Source organism: Ostrinia nubilalis, chromosome 15 (assembly GCF_963855985.1).
Source record: "Ostrinia nubilalis chromosome 15, ilOstNubi1.1, whole genome shotgun sequence".
In the NCBI taxonomy this organism is placed as follows: Eukaryota; Metazoa; Arthropoda; class Insecta; order Lepidoptera; family Crambidae; genus Ostrinia; species Ostrinia nubilalis.
The window spans coordinates 1,268,216-1,293,033 of record NC_087102.1 but is presented as its reverse complement, the minus strand read 5'-3'; the positions used below and the strand labels follow the sequence as shown (position 1 = coordinate 1,293,033).

Sequence of the window (24,818 nt, the reverse complement as noted above, 5' to 3'; positions counted from 1 at the left end):
TGTGGATTATAACAAATACGAAATCAATGTATGTAATGCAAATAAATGATTTAATTTAATCGACTGATGCCATGCGTCTTGACATAACTGGAAGACGACATATCAAGAACTTTCAAATAAAGCATTTCAAGTTAAAAACGCTATGAGATTTTAATGTTATTGCGTAATAAGTGGGATTTCGTAATAAAAATAATCTGAAGCATGTAATGTATCAGATACTGTATCAAGTGAGTACATAGGCACGAGCCCGCTGCGAGCTGCTCGCGCGTGGTTCGCAGGGAGATCGCAGCGACCCGCCGAGTGGCGGTATCACTGCGAGCACAAAGGCGGCTCGCAGTAGGATTCAGGAGCTCGCAGCCAGATACGCGATGACCGTGGACGAGCCGTACTCACTTGAAGGTTGGTTACGTTACATGTTACGTTACGTGCTACATAGCAGGTGAGTACCCTGCTTGACATGCTGCGGACCGTATTTGGTAGTTCCAACCATATTTTGAAACTTATTGCTTTTCTTATTGTGTACCTGCTGCGAGTGCGGCGGGTGGTGCTCGGCCATCTGTTGCAGCTTGGCCAGGCTGCAGGACGGCGCGGGCCAGCCGCCGCCGTGGTACTGCTGCTGCTGCTGGAAGGACAGGTAGCCGCCCTGGTAGCCGCCGCCGCCGCCGCTCGCCGCGCCCATCGCCACGCCGCCTGGAAGTCAAACGATTGCGTGTCTCATAAGGGGTACCTTTTCTTTTTTTATTATTTACATTTTGACGTTCAAAGTGCCACTTGTGGTCTAAGAGTAGGCGCACACCGTTGATTTTTAGTTGGCCGATAGCTGTGCCCGATTTTAATTTGTATGAAGAATTGGCCAAATCGAATCGGCGTAGTGTGCGCACTCCCATACATGCCAAATGCTGCATGATTGGTTATTTTTGACATGACATTGACAGATATGTCAAAATCCACCAATCACGCAGCAGTCAGACCCCACATCCACGTCCCGCCATCTAGCGGATCTTTCATTCGCGAAAACCCTTATTATATTGCTGTCGCGACTGTGCGACGGGCGCTTGCAGTAAGTGTGCGAGCGCGACAGCAACATAATTACGCGCGAGCGATAAGGATGGGTAGGTTGGGGTCATTGGACAAAATTCTACGTGCTCACGGACCAGGCTTTAGTACTTATTATTATTCTGTGATATTAGTACTAAAAGAGTGTTACATACCGTGAGGCTGGTGAGCAGGTGGCGTAGCGCGGTGTCGCGCGGGTGGCGTGGCGGCACCGCGAAGTTTGTTCTCACCCTGTGCTAAAGCACCGCCACTGTTGCTGCTTGCCGCGTTGTTCCTGAGGACATGGAGGTGACGGTCAAAGATTGATATTTTCTAGGAGATAATATCGCAAAATATGCTTTAAAGATATGAATTCTAAGCTTTCAATTCCCCAAGTTCATTACGATCATCTTTCGTAGTGTATTTTATGCAGATGACTATTGCATTTGATTTCAATTTGTGATGCCAATGTTATCTACCTACATCAAATCCAAATGTTATAAATCATTATTGGGGAAAATAGGCACAGTTTTTTTAAATTTCGGGGTAGGTATTATGATTTTCAGGTTAATTAAAGTGAAGTTGGTAGTGTATTTACCCGACTGCGCCAGAAGGAGGTATTTTAGATTCTGTTTAGTTACTGATTCAAATCACAATTTATGAAAGAGTATTAAGAAGGATCCTGCTTATGTCGATCTTAGAAACAAAGGTTACAATGAAGAATGTTCACTAATTTTGTTTTTTAGCTTTCTGTATTCTCTGTTAAAAATAAAAAATACTCGTGAAAGAATTATTTCGATACGTCAATTAGTTTCCAAGATATTGAATTTTAAAAGTGCGGGCGGCGGCCGGCCCGCCATTTTATGCGCGTGACGTCATATTACAGTGACTGGCTCATATTTGTATGGGTGGAATCTTGCAAACTGAATTAAGACCCACTTCCAGGCAACCGATTAAGCTGAAATTTCGCAAACACATGTGATTTGGATGACCATGCAATATTATGATGACATGGAACTGATCTGATGATGGAGCTGGAAGGTGGCCATAGGAACTCTATAATAAAACGACTTAAATCCATCGAGTTTGGGCTCGTTCGTTTTGTATTGATGAGTACTTTAATTCTATATAGTAATCAGGGTCTAATGATGGAGCTGGAAGGTAATTCGCAATAAAACGACACAATCGCATCAAGATTGGGTTTGGTTCAATTTTAATTTCTGTGATGGGTCTGGGTGTTAATATGTATAATAAGTTTGTATTTACAAAAAAAAATGTATTTAAGTATGTTTATATCCGTTTTCTAGTGAGCGGACACTGTGAATGTACGTCACGCGCGGTCACGTGACCGTCGGCGGGACTCGATATTTTAGCGAACTTTGAATGCCTATAAAATCATAACTACTGGGTATTTTTGAATGAAATAAAAACTAATGTATTTGTAAATGTAAAAGCCTAACTGTAACATAGGTTTCAAGTGATTTTGCATACCTAGTAACATTCTCAATTACACCATATTTTAAAGATTGGCTCATAATGTCGTTACTAACTCACCTATTCCGATTGTTGATCTTCTGCTGCTTGGGCGGCTGGTTGGGCTGCGTCATGATGGAAGGGATGTGGATGGACGAGTGCGGGTACTGCGGGCTGGGCGCCGGGTGCATGTGCATCATGGAACACGGCGACGCCAGGTCCGACCCGATGCTCGTCGGCGACTCCAGCCCTAACTGGCTCACGTCCAACTCGCAATTCCCATACTGCACCGAATGAACCGAATTGCTGGTCGAATCCGGCGTGTAAACGCCCATCGATTGCAGCGCCGGACTCGCCGCTTCACACATCTCTTCTTTCTCTTTAGGCGTGTCGTCCTTCTTCCGAGATTTCTTCTCGACGTCAGTCTTCTCGCACGGCCCGTTCTGCGTGTAAGTTTTACAGCCCGGCGACGTCATAACTTGAGGAGACTGCTGGCGGTACTCAGCGCAGTTGGTCTGCTCCTGCTGCTTCGCCTGCCGCTGCATCATCTGCTTGATCTGCGCCTCCGCCGAGCTCTGCGACTGAGACTTCTTCGGCTCGCACTGCGTTTGACACGCGGTGGTCGTTTTCGACTGCTTCGACGGCTTGCAGTCGTTCTTCTGCGAGCACTCGGATTTAGCCGGACCCTTGGTCTCCTTGAAGTGAGGCAGACCCGAGTACACGGTTGATAGAGGTCCGTACGCGATGTTGTGGAAGTCCTTCTGGTCGTATTTCGTGTGCAGCTTCTGCGGCGACTTCTGCACCGGATCGAGGTGCGGCAAATTGAAGCCTTGAAACTTGTCGAGGTAGTTCTTGTCGCTGTTCTTCATCTCCAGGAACCGGTTGGGGTCCCACGTGCCCTGCAGGCGCGCGGCGTCCCACGGCGCCCACTGGTACTGCGCGTGCGTGGTGTGGTAGTTTGGGATCTGGTTCATCGAGTAGTCCGCCTTCGGGATCAGCTCATTATCGTACTTGAACTTGGGCAAGGCTTTATTGGTGTCGTTCTGATCCGCCTTGAGGTTCAGCTGCGCCGTGCAGCTCTTGTCGTGCTTGACCGAGGCGTTTTTCGAGTCGCATTTGGCGGAGCTGGCCTTATCCTTCTTAAAAAAATCCTGCTTCTTCGGCGCCTCGGCGGTCGTCTTCGCCTCTGTCTTGCTGACGGTCACCGAGTTGATCACGTTTATAGGAACGGACGTCTCCGGCTTCCTTGCGTTTGTACTTTGCTCCGGAAAAAACATCTTCGGCTCCGGCGTGCTTCTCGGCGTGTCGTTTTTCGACGGTTTCTTATCGGTTTTCTCGAGTTTGCTGTGCGCCGAGTTCACTCGAACGTCGCGGAGTTTGCTCTTCTCTCGAGGTTTTAAATTCGGATCGTTTTTGTCCTGGGACGTCGACTGGACGATGTTCATGGACCCCGTCAACGAATTCTGTATGGCGCTACTGCTCGCGAAACTATTTTCTAAGTCGTTTCTCTCCATTCCTAAGTTAACGGCGGCGTTAGCGCTCTGGCATCGCGGTAAAAAACTGATATCGGTAACGTTCGGAACTTTGGGTATCACGGGGTTGATTATGGGCGACGTGATGGGGTGAGGCACTTCTAGTTTGGTGGTCTTGCTGATCACGGGAGTGGAGTCGGCCATGTTAAGGCTGCGGCCAGGCTCGCTGGTCTTGAGCATGGCCTTGTCAGTCTGCACAGCTTGCGACTCCTTGCTGACGGCGGCGCGGTGGTTGAGGAAGGAGTGTTGCGCGCTGTTGATCTGCTGGATGGTCATCGAGTTGCTCACTGGCGTCGGAAAAGGCGGCATGTTCGACTCGATTATGCTCCTCGTGATGACGATCTCGTCCTTCCTCGTGTTCAGCAAGTCGTTCCGAAAGGGAAGCTCGCCCTCCTTGCTTATCGTTATCGAGTTTTGGTTCGGAACCTTATTCCTAATATCCGCATCTACGAACGAATCTAGCTTGGGCGGTTCTAATTTCTTAATATTAATGGGCAGCTCCCTTTGCGGATCCAAGTTCTGTATGATAGATTCTATTTTAGTAGGAGATTTCTTATCTGTCTTAGTTTCGTCTACGGTTTGATGCTGAATCACAGTTTCTTTTCTCATTTCGCACTTTTTTATCTCACTCGAAGCGTCCATGTTCATAGTTTCTGGAGATTTCTTCGGCTTGGGCGATTCACTAATAACTGATTTATCTATTTTCCTAGGCGATATACACGGAGAATTCGTCGTATCCGATTCTCCTTCTACAACTATGGTTTCTATTTGATGAGTTTTAGGGGTCGTATTGTTTTCTAGCGGACTTCTAATAATGTTGACCTCCTCTTGGACCTTAGGATCTAAAACTATGTGGGCGTTCTCGGTGGACACCACAGGTATAACCTTAGAAGGGCTATCGTTTTCTTCTATTTCTTTGGGTTTATTATCATTACTCTGCGGCACCGGCGCCACCACGTTCGGTTTGGGCGATGGCAGTGGACAACTCTGACTGTTATTGTCATCGGATTCCGAAATAACTATTGTATCTTTATCATCGATAACTGGCTTAGTAGGCGACTTCATGTCGCCGTTTCTAATTTCAGGCACTTTCTTTTCATCTAAGTCTTTTGGCGCTGACTTCGCGTCGGCGGTGTCATTATTCACCACACCGGCGTCGTCAGTTGTGTTTTCAGGTTCAGGGGCATCCTTTTGAGACTCCTCGTTAGTGGAAGTTTCGTTAATTACTTGGTCCTTATCTTCTATCGATTTGGGGGAGGCCATATGGATGCTGTCGAGCTCCATATCGCTGGTGTGATGATCCGTGCTGTTCTCCTCGACGTGTCGCGGCGTGGCGGGCTTGCAGGGAACGCTTCTCCTGTCCTCGCCTTCCTCGACGTCCATTTCATCGTCAGCTTCGCCCGACGAGTCCTCCGAGCTAGCCTCAGAATCTTTAGCTTTCTCCTCGGGCTTCTCGCTGCTTTGAACTTTCGGAGATTCTGGACACTCCTCGTCTGCAACAACGGCCATTTTCTCGGGCTCCTCCATAGATTCGTCAGTTTTGTAATCGTTTGTTTCCGCTTTACTCTCCGCCAACTTCGGTTTTTTCGCCACCGGCGAGCTAGTTCTGCCTTTGGGAGATTTGTTAACTTTTTGTCGCTTTCTTTGACGACCTTTGTACGCAATTTTTCTCTTAGCCTTAGGTTTAACTGGATTCGAGACTGGGGTTTTAACAACAATAGAGCTATCTTCCTGACTCTCCTGGCTGTCGGAAGCGTAGGTAGGCTCTTTAATACTTTGTCTTCTGTTCCTGGCGACATTAGGCTCCTCGCTGGCTTCATTCTGGACGACTCTAGAAGATCTTCTTGAAACGCTTTTACTTCTCTGTCTTCTCGGCGTTTCCTCGTCCTTCTTGTCCTCGTCGGCGTTAGATTCCGAGAGCTTAGCATTGAGATCACGTTTTCTTTTCCGACCACCCTCGAGTGGCGTGGGCGTGGTTTGGTACGTGGCTTCGCTATATTTCAATGGTCTCGTTCGTCTCCTGCCAGATGAGGTAACCTCCACGGGCACTTCCGTAGATTCTTTTTCAACTTTCTCTTTAGTCTTTACCACAGGTTTGGGTGCTAAAGTTTCGGTCTCCGTTGCGGTATCTTCGCTCTCCGTTTTCATTTCCGTTTCGTCATTTGTGTCTTGGTCCACGGAGCCCTCCTCGGGAGATCTGAACGGATTTACGGTCGGCGCTAACAGCGGCGTCCATCTCAAGCATTCAGGATCGATTTCCAACCGCTGTCTACTGGTCACTCTTTTCACATGATTATCTACTCTATTCCAGTCTATACAAAGTCCTAATTTCATAGAATCATTATTAGGTATATATCTTACAAAGCCCAAGAGCTGAAACGTGACTGCAATGTCGTTCATGTGCATTCCTGTCGTGTGCGCGATATCTTCAAACGTGAAGTGTTTGTCCTTGTGATCGTGCAGGAATTCGAGGATAACAGATTTCCAATAGGCGTGGTAGGAGACTCTTCCGAGGTCCGACAGAGGTTTTTCTGGGGTCCCGGGTTGTCCCTCTTCTTTTGACAGTAAATAACCTGAGGACAAAGGCAACATCAATTAATTTCATCCATCATGAGCACGTAAAATGAATCATATAATTTTTAAGAGCGTATCAATTTATCAAATGGAAATAAAGACACCACCACTCACTAAAATGGATGAGAAACCTCCCGTAGCCCTGTCTCTGGTACTGCGGCATCGTCATGATGCAGGACACGTTATACTTCTGCTGGCAGTGTTTCTCTTTCGAAAAGTATCCAACCAGGTGGCATCCTTTGCTGTCGTTCTTTGTCAGGACGTAGAATAGGAAAGGTTCGACGTCGTAGTAGAGCGTTTTGTGGTCGAGGAACAGCTTGGCGAGGAGACAGAGGTTCTGGCAGTAGATTTTGTTGGCGTTGCCGTCTACTTCGAAAACCGAGATGTCCCCACAGCGGTAGATTTCAGTGGCCGGTGGATGCCGCCAGAGACACTTGTCCAAATGCCGCATTAAAACTGCTCGACTCTTTGCGTACTTTAGACAGAACTCGCACAGGAACAATTTTGGTAACCTGTAAAAGAAAAAAAGGAGTATTGAGCAACTAACCAGATACGTAATAGATTTCGACCTTATCATGAAATGACCAAAGCATGTGATATTCTTAGAATCATGTATGATGTCTCTTTCCTTTCCTAGATAATCATAGATGATGTTAACCCTGAGTTAGTGTCAGACGAGAAAACGACAATAAATGGCAATGCCAGATTTTGTATGGAAAGTGGCGTCTTTTTTTTTCGCGCGGCCATCGACCAAACTTTGTTTTTTGATTACAAAATAGTGTAATAAACCAAACTTACTATGGCATGTATACCTCTAAACTCAGTCTGAACTGAGTTACGAGCATTAGAAGTTTGATGATTTTCATACTAGATTTGCTTTTTGTGCGCAAGTTTTGTAAGAAATTTCTTATAATATTTTGTTGCAATTGCAACAAAATATTGCGCTATTTTTTTTATTGCGCTGATTCTGCTCCATACTGATGTCTGGAGCCTTTAATGGATGGTATTGTTTGTTTACACATACAATCTCACTATTTTGTTGCAATTTCTTACAAAACTTTGCGCGCAAAAAGCAAATCTAGTATGAAAATCATCAAACTTCTAATGCTCGTAACTCAGTTCAGATTGAGTTTAGAGGTATACATGTCATAGTAAGTTTGGTTTATTACACTATTTTGTAATCAAAAAAAAAAAATTTTGGTCGATGGCCGCGCGAAAAAAAAAAGACTCCAATTTCCGGCATTGTCTTTTTACGGTAAGATTATTTCTGACCGTAATAACCAGCGGCCTTACCTGGCATACTCCTGCGGGAAGGGGCTAGAGTACCAGGTCTCAATCTCCCACTGGCCGAACTCGATCGCGGACGGGCAGCGGGGGGCCGCCTGGAGGGGGGCCGGCGTGGCGGCGGGGGTCCCCGGGCCGGGGGTCCCGGGGGGCCGGGCGGGGGTCCCGGGGGGCCGGGCGGGGGTCCCGGGGGGCCGGGCGGGCGGTAGGTCCACCTCGGGGGCCGTACTTGCAGCCGCCTTGGCCTGGTTGAAGAGTTCCGCGTCGGCTTCCGTGACGCCGGCCGGCAGCCGCTTGCTCTCTGTAAGGGGCGCCATCTCGCTTCACGGTCCGCCTCGCGTTTACGATGGCGTAGCGCGAGCAAGTAAACTTATGAAGTACGGTTTACGGGGAGTTTTGGACAGAATTTAATGAATGAGACCATGTTGTTGACTGTCAAAACTAGATAGACATAGCGTAAAATATGAAAAGGGTTTAAGGAACTGAGGTAATGTCGACAGAAATTCAAACAATATGATCTCATCCTGAAAAGAATCATAATAGAAATATTTCATACACCAATAAAATGTTAGAAGATAGTTCAAAATAAAAAGGATGATAGAGTGCCTGCCGGTTTTGTTCTGTTACAAGATGTTAATGTTAATGCTTTTTGTTAATACACAAAGAATGTCTAACGCAAAGCGAACATAAAATGATGGTAGACGTACCCAGGTATTTAGGTCCTTGTGACACATTTGAAATTGTATTAATTCGTTCACTCCACAACTACGACTTTCGAAAATACCTGAGTACGTGAGGACTTTTCGACGGACGGCCACTTCGGCACCGAGCTCGCCGGCCGTCGAAGAGTCCGACGATGAACATTCACGCCTCAACACGAGAAGCGCGAGCGAAAGTGCATGTGTGGATACTGCCGAAACCCGATTAACAAATGTTTTGTCATCGGCGCTCGGCGTCCGTAGTAAGCTGAACAAACCAGCGAGGCTCACTCACCGCCCGAACAGAGTTTCGGAGGAGAAACGAAAGGGGAGACAGCGGAGCGCCGGCCATCAATCAGAGCTTGCGGGACGGTCAGATCCACCAGACACTTTCACCGCGCTCACGAACCGATCTTACCCGTCTGATTGGTGGCCGGCCTCGCCAGCAGCCCGCGCCACAGTTTGGCGTCCTCGCCCGCCCCGGCCCGCTTGCAGGCCGCCAGCCGCCGCACCAGCGCCGACGCCGACAGCCGCGGGCCCACGCAGGGGTCCCTATGAGCGCCGCGCTCCAAAGTCTCTACGGTCTCCGTGGCCTCCTCAGTCTCGGCGGGTTCGCAACTCTCAATGTGTCTCACTGGCGCCGCGGGCCTCGCCGGCCGCGGCCGGCTGCGGGACCGCGCGCGCTCCGGCGGCCGCGACCGGCTCCGCTCTCGGCTCCGCTCTCGAGTCCGCTCTCTGCTTCGCTCTCTGCTGCGCTCCCGGCTTCGCCCGCGGCTGCGGCGGAGCGACGCCTGGTACCGCCGGAACGTGCTCCGCGTCTCCTTGAGCACCTGGCGCTCCTCGGACTCCTCGCGGGTCTCGCGCGGCGGGGCGCGCGCGCGGGACTGCGAGCGCGACGCCGTGCGCACCGAGTAGAACTCCGAGAGGCCGTCGAACAGCGTCGTGAGCAGGCGGTCGCCGCAGCGGCTGCGCCGGCGCCGGCCGGGCGCGGCGGGCTTCGGCGGCTCAGGGCGCTGCTTGCGCGCCTCCGCGGCGAAGCCCCAGGCGCCGTCGGGCGCGGTGTCGGCGGCGAGGCGCTCGAACACGGTGCAGTAGCGGTCGGGCGCGGGCAGCGCGGGCGGTGACGTGCTGGCGGACGACGTGGCGGACGGGGAGGGGGAGGGGGAAGGGGACGGGGAGGGGGATGGGGACGGGGAGGGGGAGGGGGACGGGGACGGGGAGGGGGAACGCGAGCGCTCGTGCAGGCGCAGCTCGAGGCGCTGCACGCGCGTGACGCGCACGCCGCCCCAGCGCTCCCACTCGCTGGAGGAGTCGCGGCGGCGGCGCTCGACGAGGTTGAACGCGGAGAACCTAAAGAACTTTTGTTTCTCCTTGGACATTCTCTGTTCGGGCGCGCGCGCCGGCCCCGGCGGGGCATTACCGTCGGAGGGCTCGTCGTCGGACGCGGCGCGGCGCGGCGTGCGCGGCTTGCGGCCCCGCGGCGTGCCGCCCATGCCGGACCTGCCCGGACAACGCAGCGTGAGAGCGCCAGTGGCACAACAATCGACGGGTAAACAATGGGACTATGTACACCAGTGGTTCCCAAACTTATTTAGTCTACTGCCCACTTTGAGATTATTATTTTTAGCGCCCCCCATTTTTGTAGTCACGAGTCGAGCTCAGTCGGTGTCTAAGAGTCCTCCTAGTACGACGCCTCCCAAGCCCCTACACAACGTCCCGATTTTTTTTCTGGGTCTCTTACTGCCCCCCTTTAAGCCTGCAGCGCCCACAAGGGGGCGTTATCGCCCACTTTGGAAAAGACTGATGTACACTAATGTTGTGAGATTAAAATCGTACTGCCTCTAGATGAGAGATGAGTAGCCGCTCGGTCACAACTTTCGATATCAGCGGAAACTTGATGCGTGTGAAATAAATGTAAAATATGCAATGTATTGGGTAACCGCAGCCAAAAGTTGTGGCCGAGCGACAAAGCACGAGTGTATAAAACCGATGTAACTACAACCAGAGTAAATACAAATGAGTAGGTCATCTTCATAGAAACGTACCGAGCGCGGTTTGTATGTGAGTGCATCAATATACGTATGCGGCGCGCACGCACACACTGACTAAATTCGGCGCTACTTTACTACTCTACTCATTTGTATTTACTCTGCTACCATTCAAACATCGCCTCCATCCTTCGCCATCCACACTGAAACTACCCACAAAACAATACAAGCTAAATCCTGGTCCGTGAGCACGTAGAATCCCGTCCAATGACCCCAAGCTGCCCATCCTTGTCGCTCGCACGTAATTATGTTGCTGTCGCGCTCGCACACTCACTGCGGGCGCGCGTCGCACTGTCGCGACAGCAATATAATGAGGGTTTTCGCGAATGAAAGATCCGCTAGATGGCGGGACGTGGATGTGGGGTATGACTGCTGCGTGATTGGTGGATTTTGACATATCTGTCAATGTCATGTCAAAAATAACCAATCATGCAGCATTTGGACCTCGCGTCTACGTATTGCCATCTGGCGGATTTTTCATTCGCGAAAACCCTCATTATGCGCGGTAGCTTGGGGTCATTGTTTTCTTTTAAATATAAATACAAAGGTTTCCTTTTAAATTTGCAAAAAGACTCATTATAGGACAGCAAACTGAAATTAATGTAAATTAAAATACACTCACTTCAAGTTCCACATTTCATCAGTAACATGTATTGCTATGGTTGTTATGGTAACTGTGTGCTAACTTTCTTATAATTATGTAAAGAGTTAAATGTAAGGTGTACAATATGTAACGTATTTATGAGGCATTTATATTATTATGTATTCTTAATATAAATGCATTCATGATTCATAAGCAATTGTTGTGTTCAGTAGTGCTCTCCCTGTTTGGGTGTCCACGGAAGACCAGCGTCGTGGCATTATCTACTGAGATGCTACGACACCATGCTGAGTGGATACCTTTTCAGTATCATTGTAATTACCTTCTCATTAAATAATAATAAGTATTGTAAGTGTATTGTCGATGATACTGAATAAACATTTTTTCTTTCTTTCTTTCTTTCATTGGACGGGATTCTACGTGCTCACGGACCAGGCTTTAGTCAATCAAGCACTCACTTTTTATGGTGCGCTACGGGCGCTGTGTTGGCGGGCAGCGCGCAGGCGGCGCAGCGCCAGGGCGGCGGCGCGCAGGCGGGGTGCGCGGTCCGCGCGCAGGCCCGGCAGCGCGCGCACCAGCCGCCCGCCGCGCCGCAGGCCGAGCACCACGAGCACGCGCCGCACGACCAGCGCAGCGACTGAGGGGATGTAAGTGTAAGGCTCAGAACAGACGGTGGAGGACTTCTTGGCGGGAATCTGAAGCGTCATGTTAGCGGTTTTGTTTTATTTCCTCAAATTCGTGTTTAGGCGAATATTAATGTGTAATGAGTGTGGGCGAGTGAAGCAAAACAGTGCATCGTGATTCTTCAGGTTCTCTCAAGTTGTCCATAGGAGGTCTCAGTAAGGCCTCAGCCTCGAGTTTAGCGGACAGCGGGGCGGCGGCGGCGGCGGCGCGGGAGCGGCAGGATCTTATGCGTAAAATCAAATAGACCGGTTCTCGAAAACAGCGGCGCGGGAGCGGCGCCGGAGCGGGCAACGAGCGGGCAGCGGCGAGGGAGCGGGCAACGAGCGGGCAGCGCACTCCTTCTTTTGCCCACAATACATCGAGCGTAAGGAATAAATTTGAATCGAAAGCGGAGCAGCGGAGCGGGAGCGGCGGCGGCGAGGGAGCGGGGCGGGCAACGCAGACCCGTTCTCGAAACAAGCGGGCAGCTCGCGCGGCGCTTTAGCGGCGAAGTGTTGTGTTCGGGGTTGTGTTGTCGAGATATTTGTTTTTATTCGCAAACGAAATGTCTGAACAACGGCGACAATTTTATTTCGATTCAAATTTATTCCTAACGCTCGATTTATTGTGGGCAAAAGAAGGAGTGCGCTGCCCGCTCATTGCCCGCTCCCGCGCCGCTGTTTTCGAGAACCGGTCTATTTGATTTTACGCATAAGATCCTGCCGCTCCCGCGCCGCTACCGCCGCCGCCCCGCTGCCCGCTAAATTCGAGGCTGAGGCCTTAGCGACATTATATTATTAGCTAAAAAAGCCACAAAACGCGCGCGAGTGTCATTTCATATAGCTGTCGTCAGGACTCCGCCACATGTCGTTAATACAAATAACACTGGCGCACGTTTTGTGGCTTTTTCACCCAGTGTGCGCTGTTGCTTAGTCAGCCGATAGTTGGGACCCGATTTTAAATTGCATGAAGAATCAATCGGTGTAATGTGCGCACTTTCATACATCTCCATACTGTTTAACAGCCCGACCCATCATCGGTCATTCGGTCAACTAAAGGTCGGTGGTCTGCCTAGGCTTATGGCCTTCTAAGGCCTCAGCCTCGAACTTAGCGGGCAGCGGGGCGGGAGCGGCGGCGGCGCTGGAGCGGGGCGGGCAACGCAGACCCGTTCTCGAAACAAGCGGGCAGCTCGCGCGGCGCTTTAGCGGCGAAGTGTTGTGTTTGGGGTTGTGTTGTCGAGATATTTGTTTTTATTCGCAAACGAAATGTCTGAACAACGGCGACAATTTTATTTCGATTCAAATTTATTCCTAACGCTCGATTTATTGTGGGCAAAAGAAGGAGTGCGCTGCCCGCTCGTTGCCCGCTCCCTCGCCGCTGCCCGCTCGTTGCCCGCTCCGGCGCCGCTCCCGCGCCGCTGTTTTCGAGAACCGGTCTATTTGATTTTACGCATAAGATCCTGCCGCTCCCGCGCCGCCGCCGCCGCCGCCCCGCTGCCCGCTAAGTTCGAGGCTGAGGCCTAATAGATGTGCTATCGGCCACAGTTCCAGCTACCCATTTCAGTTTTTTTTCTCACTCATCAAATGGTGCGATAGAACGAGTCGACATGGGTCGGGAGACCGAAAATGGGTAACTAGAACAGTGGCCTATAGTACAACCCGGTCGAGTTGACTGCGCACCCAGCGGCCGTGACGTCACATGGACGTTCTGGTACGGACAGGGAGAACGCGGGGAGGTGTGTGGGTAAGTGCGAGAGAGAGTCGCATTCCAGCCAGGCGCGCTAAGATTGTTGTAGACGCTATTTTGCAGCAAAATATGCTGTTATCTTTACCAACTGCACGTCAACCAAGAACCAATGCGGTGAGGTCTGCAAAGCCTCCTGTCGTATGAAGCAGACAAGCGCATCTCAGACTAATCAAGCGTCTTTTGAGGGTCAGCTTGTATTGTATTGTCAGTTAATTTTATTATAACTTTTCATCATTTTTAGATCTTAAGAGAAGGCAACAAATAATGTTATTACTTCCAAGTAGAGATTCTGAATGAAAAAGACAATGCCGGAAATTGGCGTCTTTTTTTTTTCGCGCGGCCATCGACCCCACTTTGTTTTTTGATTACAAAATAGTGTAATAAATCAAACTTACTATGACATGTATGTATACCTCTAAACTCAGTCTGAACTGAGTTACGAGCATTAGAAGTTTGATGATTTTCATACTAGATTTGCTTTTTGCGCGCAAAGTTTTGTAATAAATTGCAACTAAACTAGTGAGATTGTATGTGTAAACAAACAATACCATCCATTAAAGGCTCCAGACATCAGTATGGAGCAGAATCAGCGCAATAAAAAAATAGCGCAATATTTTGTTGCAATTTCTTACAAAACTTGCGCACAAAAAGCAAATCTAGTATGAAAATCATCAAACTTCTAATGCTCGTAACTCAGTTCAGACTGAGTTTAGAGGTATACATGCCATAGTAAGTTTGGTTTATTACACTATTTTGTAATCAAAAAACAAAGTTTGATCGATGGCCGCGCGAAAAAAAAAGACGCCACTTTCCATACAAGATCTGGCATTGCCATTACATATTTTCTTTGAAATATGTAGTCCCTGACTGATCCAAGAAAAAAAAAACAGTAGTTAAAAGAACTGCACAAAGAAAATAAAACTATGTCATTTTATAAAACAATTTTCTAAAAATACTATTGTACCATACAATACCTTCTTCAAAGTAGCTAGACAATAAAGAAACATTGCCTTTGAAACAGACATTTATGCCTATCAGTCCACAAATCACATTAATAATGCAATGCAGTTCCAACCGAGCCATCATTACATAATTGCAGTATAATGGCTTTTCAGGGAATTGTGAAGGTTTAATCCAACATAATTATATGCATGCAAATTATACACCTACCTAGCGTAACCAACCACCATGACGTGGTCTATTTTTATTAATTTATTTATTTTATTTATTTATTTACACTTTTGCACATACAACTGCTGTACAGTGGCGGACTTAATGCCAGGTGGCATTATCTGCCAGTCAACCACAATCAATATAATATAGTTTGTTTAACTATTCTATTTGTCCAAAAATGAGATGGTCATTAAGGAAAGTGCTTTTTTTAACTGTAAGCTCTTTTATGTTTACAAAAAAGTCTTTGTATGCCAGTAATCAGAGCACAAATAATTTTTTTTTAAGTTTCATAAATTATAATAAATTGCTTTATCAATATAGTCACTTTTTGACTTCTTTCAGACTTTTAAAAGCATGTTAACTTCAAAATTACCTTGATAGTAGTCTGGTTCACGTGCTCCAAAAGGTTGAGGCAGGTGGGGTGGGCATAAGACTTGCACTGTTGGCAGCAGATCAAGGCTTCCACCGCCCCTAGCCCATTCCTCAGGTCCGTCCCCAGGCACTCGGAACAAACCGGCACACCAACTTGGACTGGTGGACTTTCCTTTGGCTGAAACAATTTTGAACAGCTTCTAAGTATGGTACGAACTTTCGGCAGCCCCAGCAGTTTCATTCAAAACATTTAGTAGATTTAAATGATTAAAACATTTTTAATTTTGATATAAAATGTGTGCTGTAGATATTTATTTTATTATTTTATATGATACAATTAAGTATGCAGTTTTATTAGATAAAGGGATTTCTATATCTTATTTATTTATCTATTGAAATAGATTTACCAACTTGAACACATCTTTATAAAAACAATGCATGCAATGATGACAAGACCAAACAATAATCATGTCTCTACAGGTAAATAATTTTGATTATAAATAGGTATTCAACAAAGTTTAAGTTCTAAAAAACCAGCAACCATCTGTTTTTATACTAAAGGCATTTATTTCTATGACACCATTGGGAATAACAAAAATTTACTATAGGGTCATTCCATGACAAATGTTACCGAGGGTGAAAAACTAAATATGTTCTATCCTCGTAGCGCCCACGCGCCTTTTGATAACCCAAAATAAACATGGCGACTACAGCCCAGAACTTTTTTCAACTAACTTTCAATTACCGCCCATGCGCCTTTCAGAAGGCCATATTATTAAACTTTGTCTAGATTTTTGAAATTTCGCGGCTTAAAGAAATAATTTAATTCGATTTCTGAACGAAATATTAGGGAACAGTTTCCGGTATGCTACCATTGGCTGTCACAATTGACAGATGGGATTTTTTGAAAAATGGCCGGCGGTATGGACGGCTCACTAACACGTAGTTAGTAAATCGCATTTTTTTTATGATAATCCGTGGTTGTCGAGTATGTTTTTATGCAAAAAGTTGCTAACGAATAGGTATTACTTAAATAGAGATAATTACTTTGCATTTTTAGGGCAGAAATTCTGCAAAATCTTGGTTTGAAATAATATGTACTTTGTGAAGGCGGTTGGGTCGAAGCTAGTAGGGTCATTCCATCGTTTCGGGTGTTACGTTCGTACACACATATTCAACAATTTCATGTATTTTGAAATAGTATTTTAATAATGTTAGTGCCTTAATCTGTCCGTTTTTAGTTGTTTCATCTAAATAATAAAGTTTGTACAGCTTAGAATGTAGGATAACGAAAATATAAGTCGAAAAGTGTGCGTTTCGGGCGTTACGAGATTTTGCCTCTATGTTCTGACTGTTGCTGCATTTACTCGAAATTTAGCGAATTTTCTTAAGGAATCATACCTAAAACTTACAGGACTTCTAAAGTATGAAATTTGCAAACCATGTAACATACAATCAATGTTAAACAAAACGTTTTACTATTTTTTTATAAATTTTTTCTTTGTTTCGGGTGTTACAATGGTTTTGTTTCGGGTGTTACGAGTACGAAAATTCAAAGCGTTTTATCGATAAAATCGGTGTTTTATTAGTCTCTAGGTACTACAAAATAAGGAGTACAACAAATAAACACAAATAGAGCGAATTCTGGTTTGAAATTACGAAGCAGCTTTTTTTAAAAAATATACAAAGTTCAAGTTTAATTTTTCCTCAGAATATAGCTTTTTCTATTGTTTTTGGCTTGAAATAGCATTACTTTAATTTCTAATTACGATATTTATTGGAACTGTCAAACATCGACACTTTTTGGCAATACCTTAATTTTAGTGTTAAGTCGACATTTCAAAAAAGTCTTAAATTGAGAAATATGACTCCTTTTCCGATGCCAGCGCTAGTGGGAGGTCAAAGGACCCTCACAGTAATACTTTTTCACTTCTTCAAGCAATATACACACATTATCGACATATAAATAAAAATGTAATACCCGAAACGTTTCGGGTGTTACAGTTTTTAATCAAGAAAGAAACATACTAAATTAGTATCATGCTCAGATATTAGTTCGTATTTGAAATCATTACTACCATGACCTTACTTTTACCAAATATTGTTACCCTAATCCATGTGTAAGGTACAATAATAAAACAAATACCTGTTTTTCTGTTTCGGGTGTTACATCGCCGAAGTAACAAGAAAACACACTTAAAACTTGATGATTATCAATTTTTTTTGGGACTATGACGCTATCTACCAATACTATGATAAATACCCTCGAATCATATAGTGGCAAAACGTTTCACAGATTGATAGTTTTTTTTTAAATCGTATTACCAATAATTAGAGAGAAAATGATCATTCAGACAGTTGACTTAAGTATAAACTTTGAAGACTAATAACTTAAAAATTACTTGTTTCTTTCAGATTTTTTTTGTTGCACATTATAATTTGGAATGTTTACTTTCAAAATTCATCAGATTTAATGCGAAAAGAACATATTTAGTTTTTCACCCTCGGTAACATTTGTCATGGAATGACCCAGTACTAAAAATATCATAATATTTTTAGTTTGTGGCTTTGTTTTATATTGGTTTATGGAATATTACTAATATAAAAATGCAACTTATCTTTCACTAATAATTAATTTAATTAATTAATTATTTGTCGGCCGTTTGGTGTAGTAGTTCTAAAAGGGACTACTATGCCGAGAGGTCCCGGGTTCGATTCCCAGCCGGGCAGAAATTGAAATGATGAATTTTAATTTCTGTGATGGGTCTGGGTGTTACTAGTATAATATGTATGTATTTAAAACGTATATAATGTAGTATATCCGTTAAGCGAGCACCCATAACACAAGCATATTAATTGCTTACTATGGGGCTAGATAGCGTTATGTGTGAAATTGTTAAAAAATATTTATTATATTTATTATTATTATTAATTTAATACTCTTTACACTACTAATTTTTTGTATTATTTAATTTTACATCACTTAATACTTCCTTTTAATCTAGAATTTGTGGCCCGATGGCCTTTGTAAAGAACAAAAGGTAGACAAATAATTGAATTTAAAAACACATGCTAATATAATCATAATTATACCCTGAAAGTTTCACTTCAAACCGGTAACTCTAACACATACGAATTTCAACTCAAAATCTTGGGCTGATAGGACTATAACTATAAGTCCTATAAGAAGGACGGTCGGGTCGTAGTTAAAGAGGATCCAAAAAATCCGTGGGCGCTACGAGGCTATTCGCATTAAATCTGATGAATTTTGAAAGTAAACATTCCAAATTATAATGTGCAACAAAAAAAATCTGAAAGAAACAAGTAATTTTTAAGTTATTAGTCTTCAAAGTCTATACTTAAGTCAACTGTCTGAATGATCATTTTCTCTCTAATTATTGGTAATACGATTTTAAAAAAACTATCAATCTGTGAAACGTTTTGCCACTATATAATTCGAGGGTATTTATCATAGTATTGGTAGATAGCGTCATAGTCCCAAAAAAATTGATAATCATCAAGTTTTAAGTGTGTTTTCTTGTTACTTCGGCGATGTAACACCCGAAACAGAAAAACAGGTATTTGTTTTATTATTGTACCTTACACATGGATTAGGGTAACAATATTTGGTAAAAGTAAGGTCATGGTAGTAATGATTTCAAATACTAACTAATATCTGAGCATGATACTAATTTAGTATGTTTCTTTCTTGATTAAAAACTGTAACACCCAAAACGTTTCGGGTATTACATTTTTATTTATATGTCGATATTGTGTGTATATTGATTGGAGAAGTGAAAAAGTATTACTGTGAGGGTCCTTTGACCTCCCACTAGCGCTGGCATCGGAAAAGGAGTCATATTTCTCATTTAAAGACTTTTTTGAAATGTCGACTTAACACTAAAATTAAGGTATTGCCAAAAAGTGTCGATGTTTGACATTTCCAATAAATATTGTAATTAAAAATTAAAGTAATACTATTTCAAGCCAAAAACAATAGAAAAAGCTATATTCTGAGGAAAAATTAAACTTGAACTTTGTATATTTTTGAAAAAAAGCTGCTTCGTAATTTCAAACCAGAATTCGCTCCATTTGTGTTTATTTGTTGTACTCCTTATTTTGTAGTACCTACAGACTAATAAAACACCGATTTTATCGATAAAACGCTTTGAATTTTCGTACTCGTAACACCCGAAACAAAACCATTGTAACACCCGAAACAAAGAAAAAATTTATAAAAAAATAGTAAAAGGTTTTATTTAACATTGATTGTATGTTACATGGTTTGTAAATTTCATACTTTAGAAGTCCTGTAAGTTTTAGGTATGATTCCTTAAGAAAATTCGCTAAATTTCGAGTAAATGCAGCAACAGTCAGAACATAGAGGCAAAATCTCGTAACGCCCGAAACGCACACTTTTCGACTTATATTTTCGTTATCCTACATTCTAAGCTGTACAAACTTTATTATTTAGATGAAACAACTAAAAACGGACAGATTAAGGCACTAACATTATTAAAATACTATTTCAAAATACATGAAATTGTTGAATATGTGTGTACGAACGTAACACCCGAAACGATGGAATGACCCTATAATAACATTGATTGATAATGATTATTACTGAACTAAGTCAACTTTTTCAGCTTCTCTAGCTGTAAGAAAACTTAAATTACTGTATGTAAGGATCTAAGACATAGGGTGATTGCTATAGTAATTGGCCTGTACATAGTTATTGGCCACCTTGGCTAAAATAAAAATAAACAAGCATATGTACGTTATTAAGAGTGGAAAAGAGACACAAATACTTTCTCTGAGCAATACGCTGTCCAATGTAGTATGTCAGAGTAAGAACAGATGGCACTCTAAACAGCAGAAGCTTTCTTTCGACAACGAGTCGTCCGAGTAGTCGCATGCTTGTCAAAATTTTAAGGTAAATATTTATGAACATTGTTCGTAATTTAATTGTTTTTGCTTGTTATAGTAATTTTACTGTTTTTTTTGTAAAGAGATAAATGGTAGCTTATGTAGATAGATTAAGTTACTTTGTTTTGGAATAAAATAACTTTAAAATTATACCGGCCAATAACTATACCACGTTTCAATTTATTTCAGTTATTGGCCATGGGTGGCCAATAATTAAATTTTACTTTTATTGTATTTTTATTCAAGATTAAGTTAATTTAACCCTTAAATATTTGCTATTAAAATACTAACGTCCTAACCTATTAGGATCAGTAATTAGCCGGGGGGCCAATTACTGACACTTATGCACGGCCAATAACTATTTTTATTGATTTACTTTACCTAGATTGTTACAAGATGCCGTAGGTAACACAGTATACTAAGGTTGGTATAAGTAGTTGGAACAGAAACACTTAATCAGTTTAAAAAAATAAAACAAATAATACCTGAAATGCAAAACAATGAAATTTTTTTATTCTCTATCGTTTGTGGGACTATTTATTATAAGCAAGATGGATTGGAAGCGGAAGTTACTGATGAACCTAAACCTGTAAGTCGGGAGAAAGAATCAACATTGAGTGAAATAGGAGAACTTCAAACTAGAGATAGAGAAAGAGAGACAAAAGACCCTAAAACTGGGACCCAAGAAGATGAGATAGGTACTTGTAGACGAACGAGAACGACGAGATGAACCGTTAAAACAGTTAATGAAGCAGCGTTATCTGAAAATAGAACACAACAAAAAATAAATTTGACGACCTGGAAAAAACTGAAACAAGGACTACCAATTTTTATTAGTATTACAGCAGAAGTACATCCACTACCGGCTAAATTGACGAAAAAAAGACAATGATCAATAAAACGTACATTAAGGTGAAAGAAATAGAACGAAACAACTTTGATTTAATAGAAATAGAAAACGAAAACTGTAAAGAAACTTTAGAAGCAGAAAGTGGAAGCTATGCTGATCTCATCACTTTTTGCATCACGCCAACAGGCAAAAAAAAATCAAGTCTGAAGGACTTTCTACGGATTCCCCCAGAGCCAGCTCGAAAAGGGAAGAGAAATATATCGCGATTACCGTTTCACATATCAGGCCAGAATATCAGAGGATTCAGGAAGAAAAAGCTAAAGAAAAAGAATTCCTCTAGAAAGAAAAAAGGGAACGGAAAATTGAAAGAGAACAAAAAAGAGATGACAGAAAACGGAAAGCTGAAGAAAGAAAACTGCTAAAATAAAATAAAGTAAGAATAATGTATCTGTATCCAATCAAATCTGTAATATTTGCAAAAAGCTTATAAAAAATAGGCCGTTTGGTGTAGTGGTTCAGAACGGACTACTATGCCGAGAGGTCCCGGGTTCGATTCCCGGCCGGGCAGAAATTGAAATGATGAATTTTAATTTCTGTGACGGGTCTGGGTGTAAATATGTATAATATGTATGTATTTAATAAAAAAAAAGTATATAAGTAGTATATCCGTTAAGCTAGCACCCATAACACAAGCATTGAGTTGCTTACTTTGGGGCTAGCTGGCGCTGTGTGAAATTGTCCAAAGATTTATTTATAGAGCTTATTTTAGGTGAAAAATAATAAAAAAATGTTTTCTCTTAAAAGAACATTCGGTATTACAGACTTTAAAAAGGAAAAGTAAATAAATTGTATTTAAAAAAAAAAAAAAAAAAAAAAAAAGACTTTTAGTATGCTCTGAATGTCACCGTGTCTTTCATAAATCTTGTGCAACAGCATATTCCTGAAGAAGAAGGAGACTTCTTTGTCACAATTGTTACAATGTTACTGAATGTACTGACGATGATGAGATAGATGAAGAAATCGATAAGAGTGATACTGATGACGAATTCTTAGCTAATCTTAAGGAAAGTTTCAGTGATTTTTATGGGTTTTTTTCGGTGGCTAATAACTGTACTTCTAGGAGCCAATTACTGTGTTTTTGGGGCCAATAGCTAAATTTAATGTGATCTCTGATATTTTTAAAATTATTATTGTAATTCTTATCGTATAACACCAAATAGGTACTAGCTTAAATAGCAGCAATATTGTTTTCTCATAATAAAATATAAAAAGTAAACAAAAGTCGAGTTTTTGTTACATTTAACACAAGTTAACTTACACAACGCTCTTAAAGGGCCAATAACTGTAGCAATCACCCTACTTAAATCATAATACTAGAAAAAATATTCAGTTGAAAAAGATAATAATATGAAAATTATCATTGCATCATCTAAAATAGCAGTGAAATAATATGCAAATAATCTTAAAATAAGCATCTGTCTATGTTAAACAAACTCATAGTAATGAATTAAGAATTGAAGGCAACAACAATTATGTGAATCCTAGAGCAATGTAGAATAGGTCATTGACCTTGACAATGAACTTCTGACAAGTTGAAATGTTGAGAATTTATTTAGAATTTTATTGTGAGAATGCAATACACACATTTGGCTTGTGTTTGAAAATGGGTTAGCTGTACAAAATGTTAATCTTGTCAGCATTGTTATTTGTTGTTGTTAACAAACTAATTACATTGTTCAAGACATGTGAATGGAAGGTGTAACTTTATTAACATACCTCTTCAACAACTTCTTCTGGTGCTTGTTGTTGTTGTTTAGATTTTTTTATACTACTTCGCTCAGTAGACTTATCAGTGGGCTTATACGCTCCCGCCTGATGGGTAAGCAGACCCCTAGCCACTGCTCTCTTCGCTGCCGACCTTAAAATGTTTTTGATGTCAACCTCAGGGGGCACTGACACTTGGTACGCTTGCCGCAAATGTCTCTCAATGGATTTCAGCGTAGAACCCTCTCGTTCACACAACTCCCGCACTGCTTTGGCCACAGCCCGCGAAAGGTCCGTGTCCGCCGACACCCGCAATGTCTTGCTCTGGAAACCTCCAGGGTCCTTGTACGAGCTCTGCCCTTTATTATACACTTTCAACACGACACCCTCGCGCACTGCGCTTTCCAAACGCTCCGTAACAACGTCCTCATGATAGTTATGGTGCTGCCTAATTGCATGACATATTCTCTCCACACTGGGCCTCTGTTTTTGCGCCCGAATTTTGTGAATCGCGTCCAATATCCATCGCTTCCACTCTTCTTTGCCGACGTCGTCTGGCTCGCTCATTTTTGTCAACGATTATTTTGTGCAGCCGTCAGAGTAACGGTACGGTATCAGACTTGTGTCAACACCCATCATATTTTGGCGCCTCGAGCGAAATCCCATTGTATGGAATGGAACCTCGCCGAAAGCGACCGGAACGCTCGGCTCCGCGGCCGACGCCGGCTTACAGCACATCCGCGAGGCGCTCGCTGGCTGATGACACATCGGGCCCCACGAGCGGGTTTTGGCGGAGCGGGCATCCTATGGCGGCCATCTTGTGGCGATCTAAATTTTACGTACAACAAAACACGCGACGTAAATAAACGATAAATCTGTAACACTTCACTGAAATAATCTAAAACACTGACTTTTATCACTTTTTGTCTTGACAAATTATAAAAATTATTTACAAAGAAAATTAAAACAAGAGTAAAATATGACTGTTCTTTCCGGTTTTTTTTTTTCCACAATGCTTCTTCCCCAAACAAACAACACATTCACGATAAGTCAACACGATTTGGCCTTTTACTAAAACTATGGCTTCCTGGTGCTCATACAAATTTCTTTCTACTAGATAATGCAAAAAATTACATGAAAACATTCACAAAACACCAACAAAAGGCTCTTCAAAATGGCTATCAATCACATTGCCTTGTTGAAAAAATGTATTTGATATCCTGTCGGTCACAAAACAGTATTGCCATTTTAATTAAACAATAACAAATTCATTTCCAATTATTACCGTTTTGTCTATGGTTTGATTATGAGAAGGAGAAGGTAAATCGGCATTGAACATGCATTGAATGATTGAAAAGTCGGTTAACAAGCAAAGTGATAGTATATTTTTTGCAGGCTTAGGCAAATAATTTTGACTGAAAAATATAACTAAGATCACTAAAAGTTATGAAATATTACACGGGTTTTTATCAAATTATTATTGCTAGTTCTTCTCGTCAGAGTAAATATATTCTTTGCACATACTTATCAGAATCGTAACGTAATCGCCTCGCGGTTCGCCTCCAAGCTCACAAACCGCGTTGTGTGGGTAGTCGATGATTAAATCGATTGATGACGATCGTTACGATTTCGTTCGATAAGTGTGCGTTTGTTGCATTAGGTCGTTTAATATTATGAATTGGAACGGCTCGGGTTGATACGGTTACGATACGTTTCAAAGTTGAATAAGTGTGCTTCTAAAATCTAACTTCATAAAGTCCACAATTTCTGCTGAGACTAATCGCAATTTCTTGTGTACACTCTGCTTAATGGCAAAACAGTCATTTCCAGATATGACAGTTGTCAGTTGATAAAAAAAATCGAAAATAGCGCGATCAGCGGTTTTACGAAAAAGTAAAATTTTGGAAAGTTTCTCAATTTCAGTCAATTTGCAGTATTTTGAGTTTTTTAACTAACAAGGTGGTGTCCCAAAAGATTTCGTTGTGCATAAGTGGCGATAGTTCACACTAATATTGTTCAAGAAGTTACATGAAATTTGACACCCTACACAACTTGCCGCAAAGTTACTTTCGGTATACC

General features: G+C 43.0%; 1 protein-coding gene across 1 annotated transcript in view; it reads right to left on the bottom strand.

Moving 5' to 3' along the window:
- Positions 1–23,969, bottom strand: part of LOC135078584 (uncharacterized) — a 28,334-nt gene extending 4,365 nt beyond the window's left edge. Inside the window, exons 1-10 of the mRNA XM_063973114.1 lie at positions 22,752–23,969; positions 15,201–15,377; positions 11,704–11,882; positions 9,015–10,096; positions 8,683–8,808; positions 7,908–8,199; positions 6,729–7,126; positions 2,590–6,613; positions 1,212–1,330; positions 524–690 (exon numbers count right to left, since the gene is read on the bottom strand). Coding sequence (XP_063829184.1) covers positions 524–690; positions 1,212–1,330; positions 2,590–6,613; positions 6,729–7,126; positions 7,908–8,199; positions 8,683–8,808; positions 9,015–10,096; positions 11,704–11,882; positions 15,201–15,377; positions 22,752–23,306 — 7,119 coding nt within the window. The 5' untranslated portion in view covers positions 23,307–23,969. The remainder of the gene's footprint in view (positions 1–523; positions 691–1,211; positions 1,331–2,589; positions 6,614–6,728; positions 7,127–7,907; positions 8,200–8,682; positions 8,809–9,014; positions 10,097–11,703; positions 11,883–15,200; positions 15,378–22,751) is intronic.
- Between the last annotated feature and the right edge of the window lie 849 nt (positions 23,970–24,818).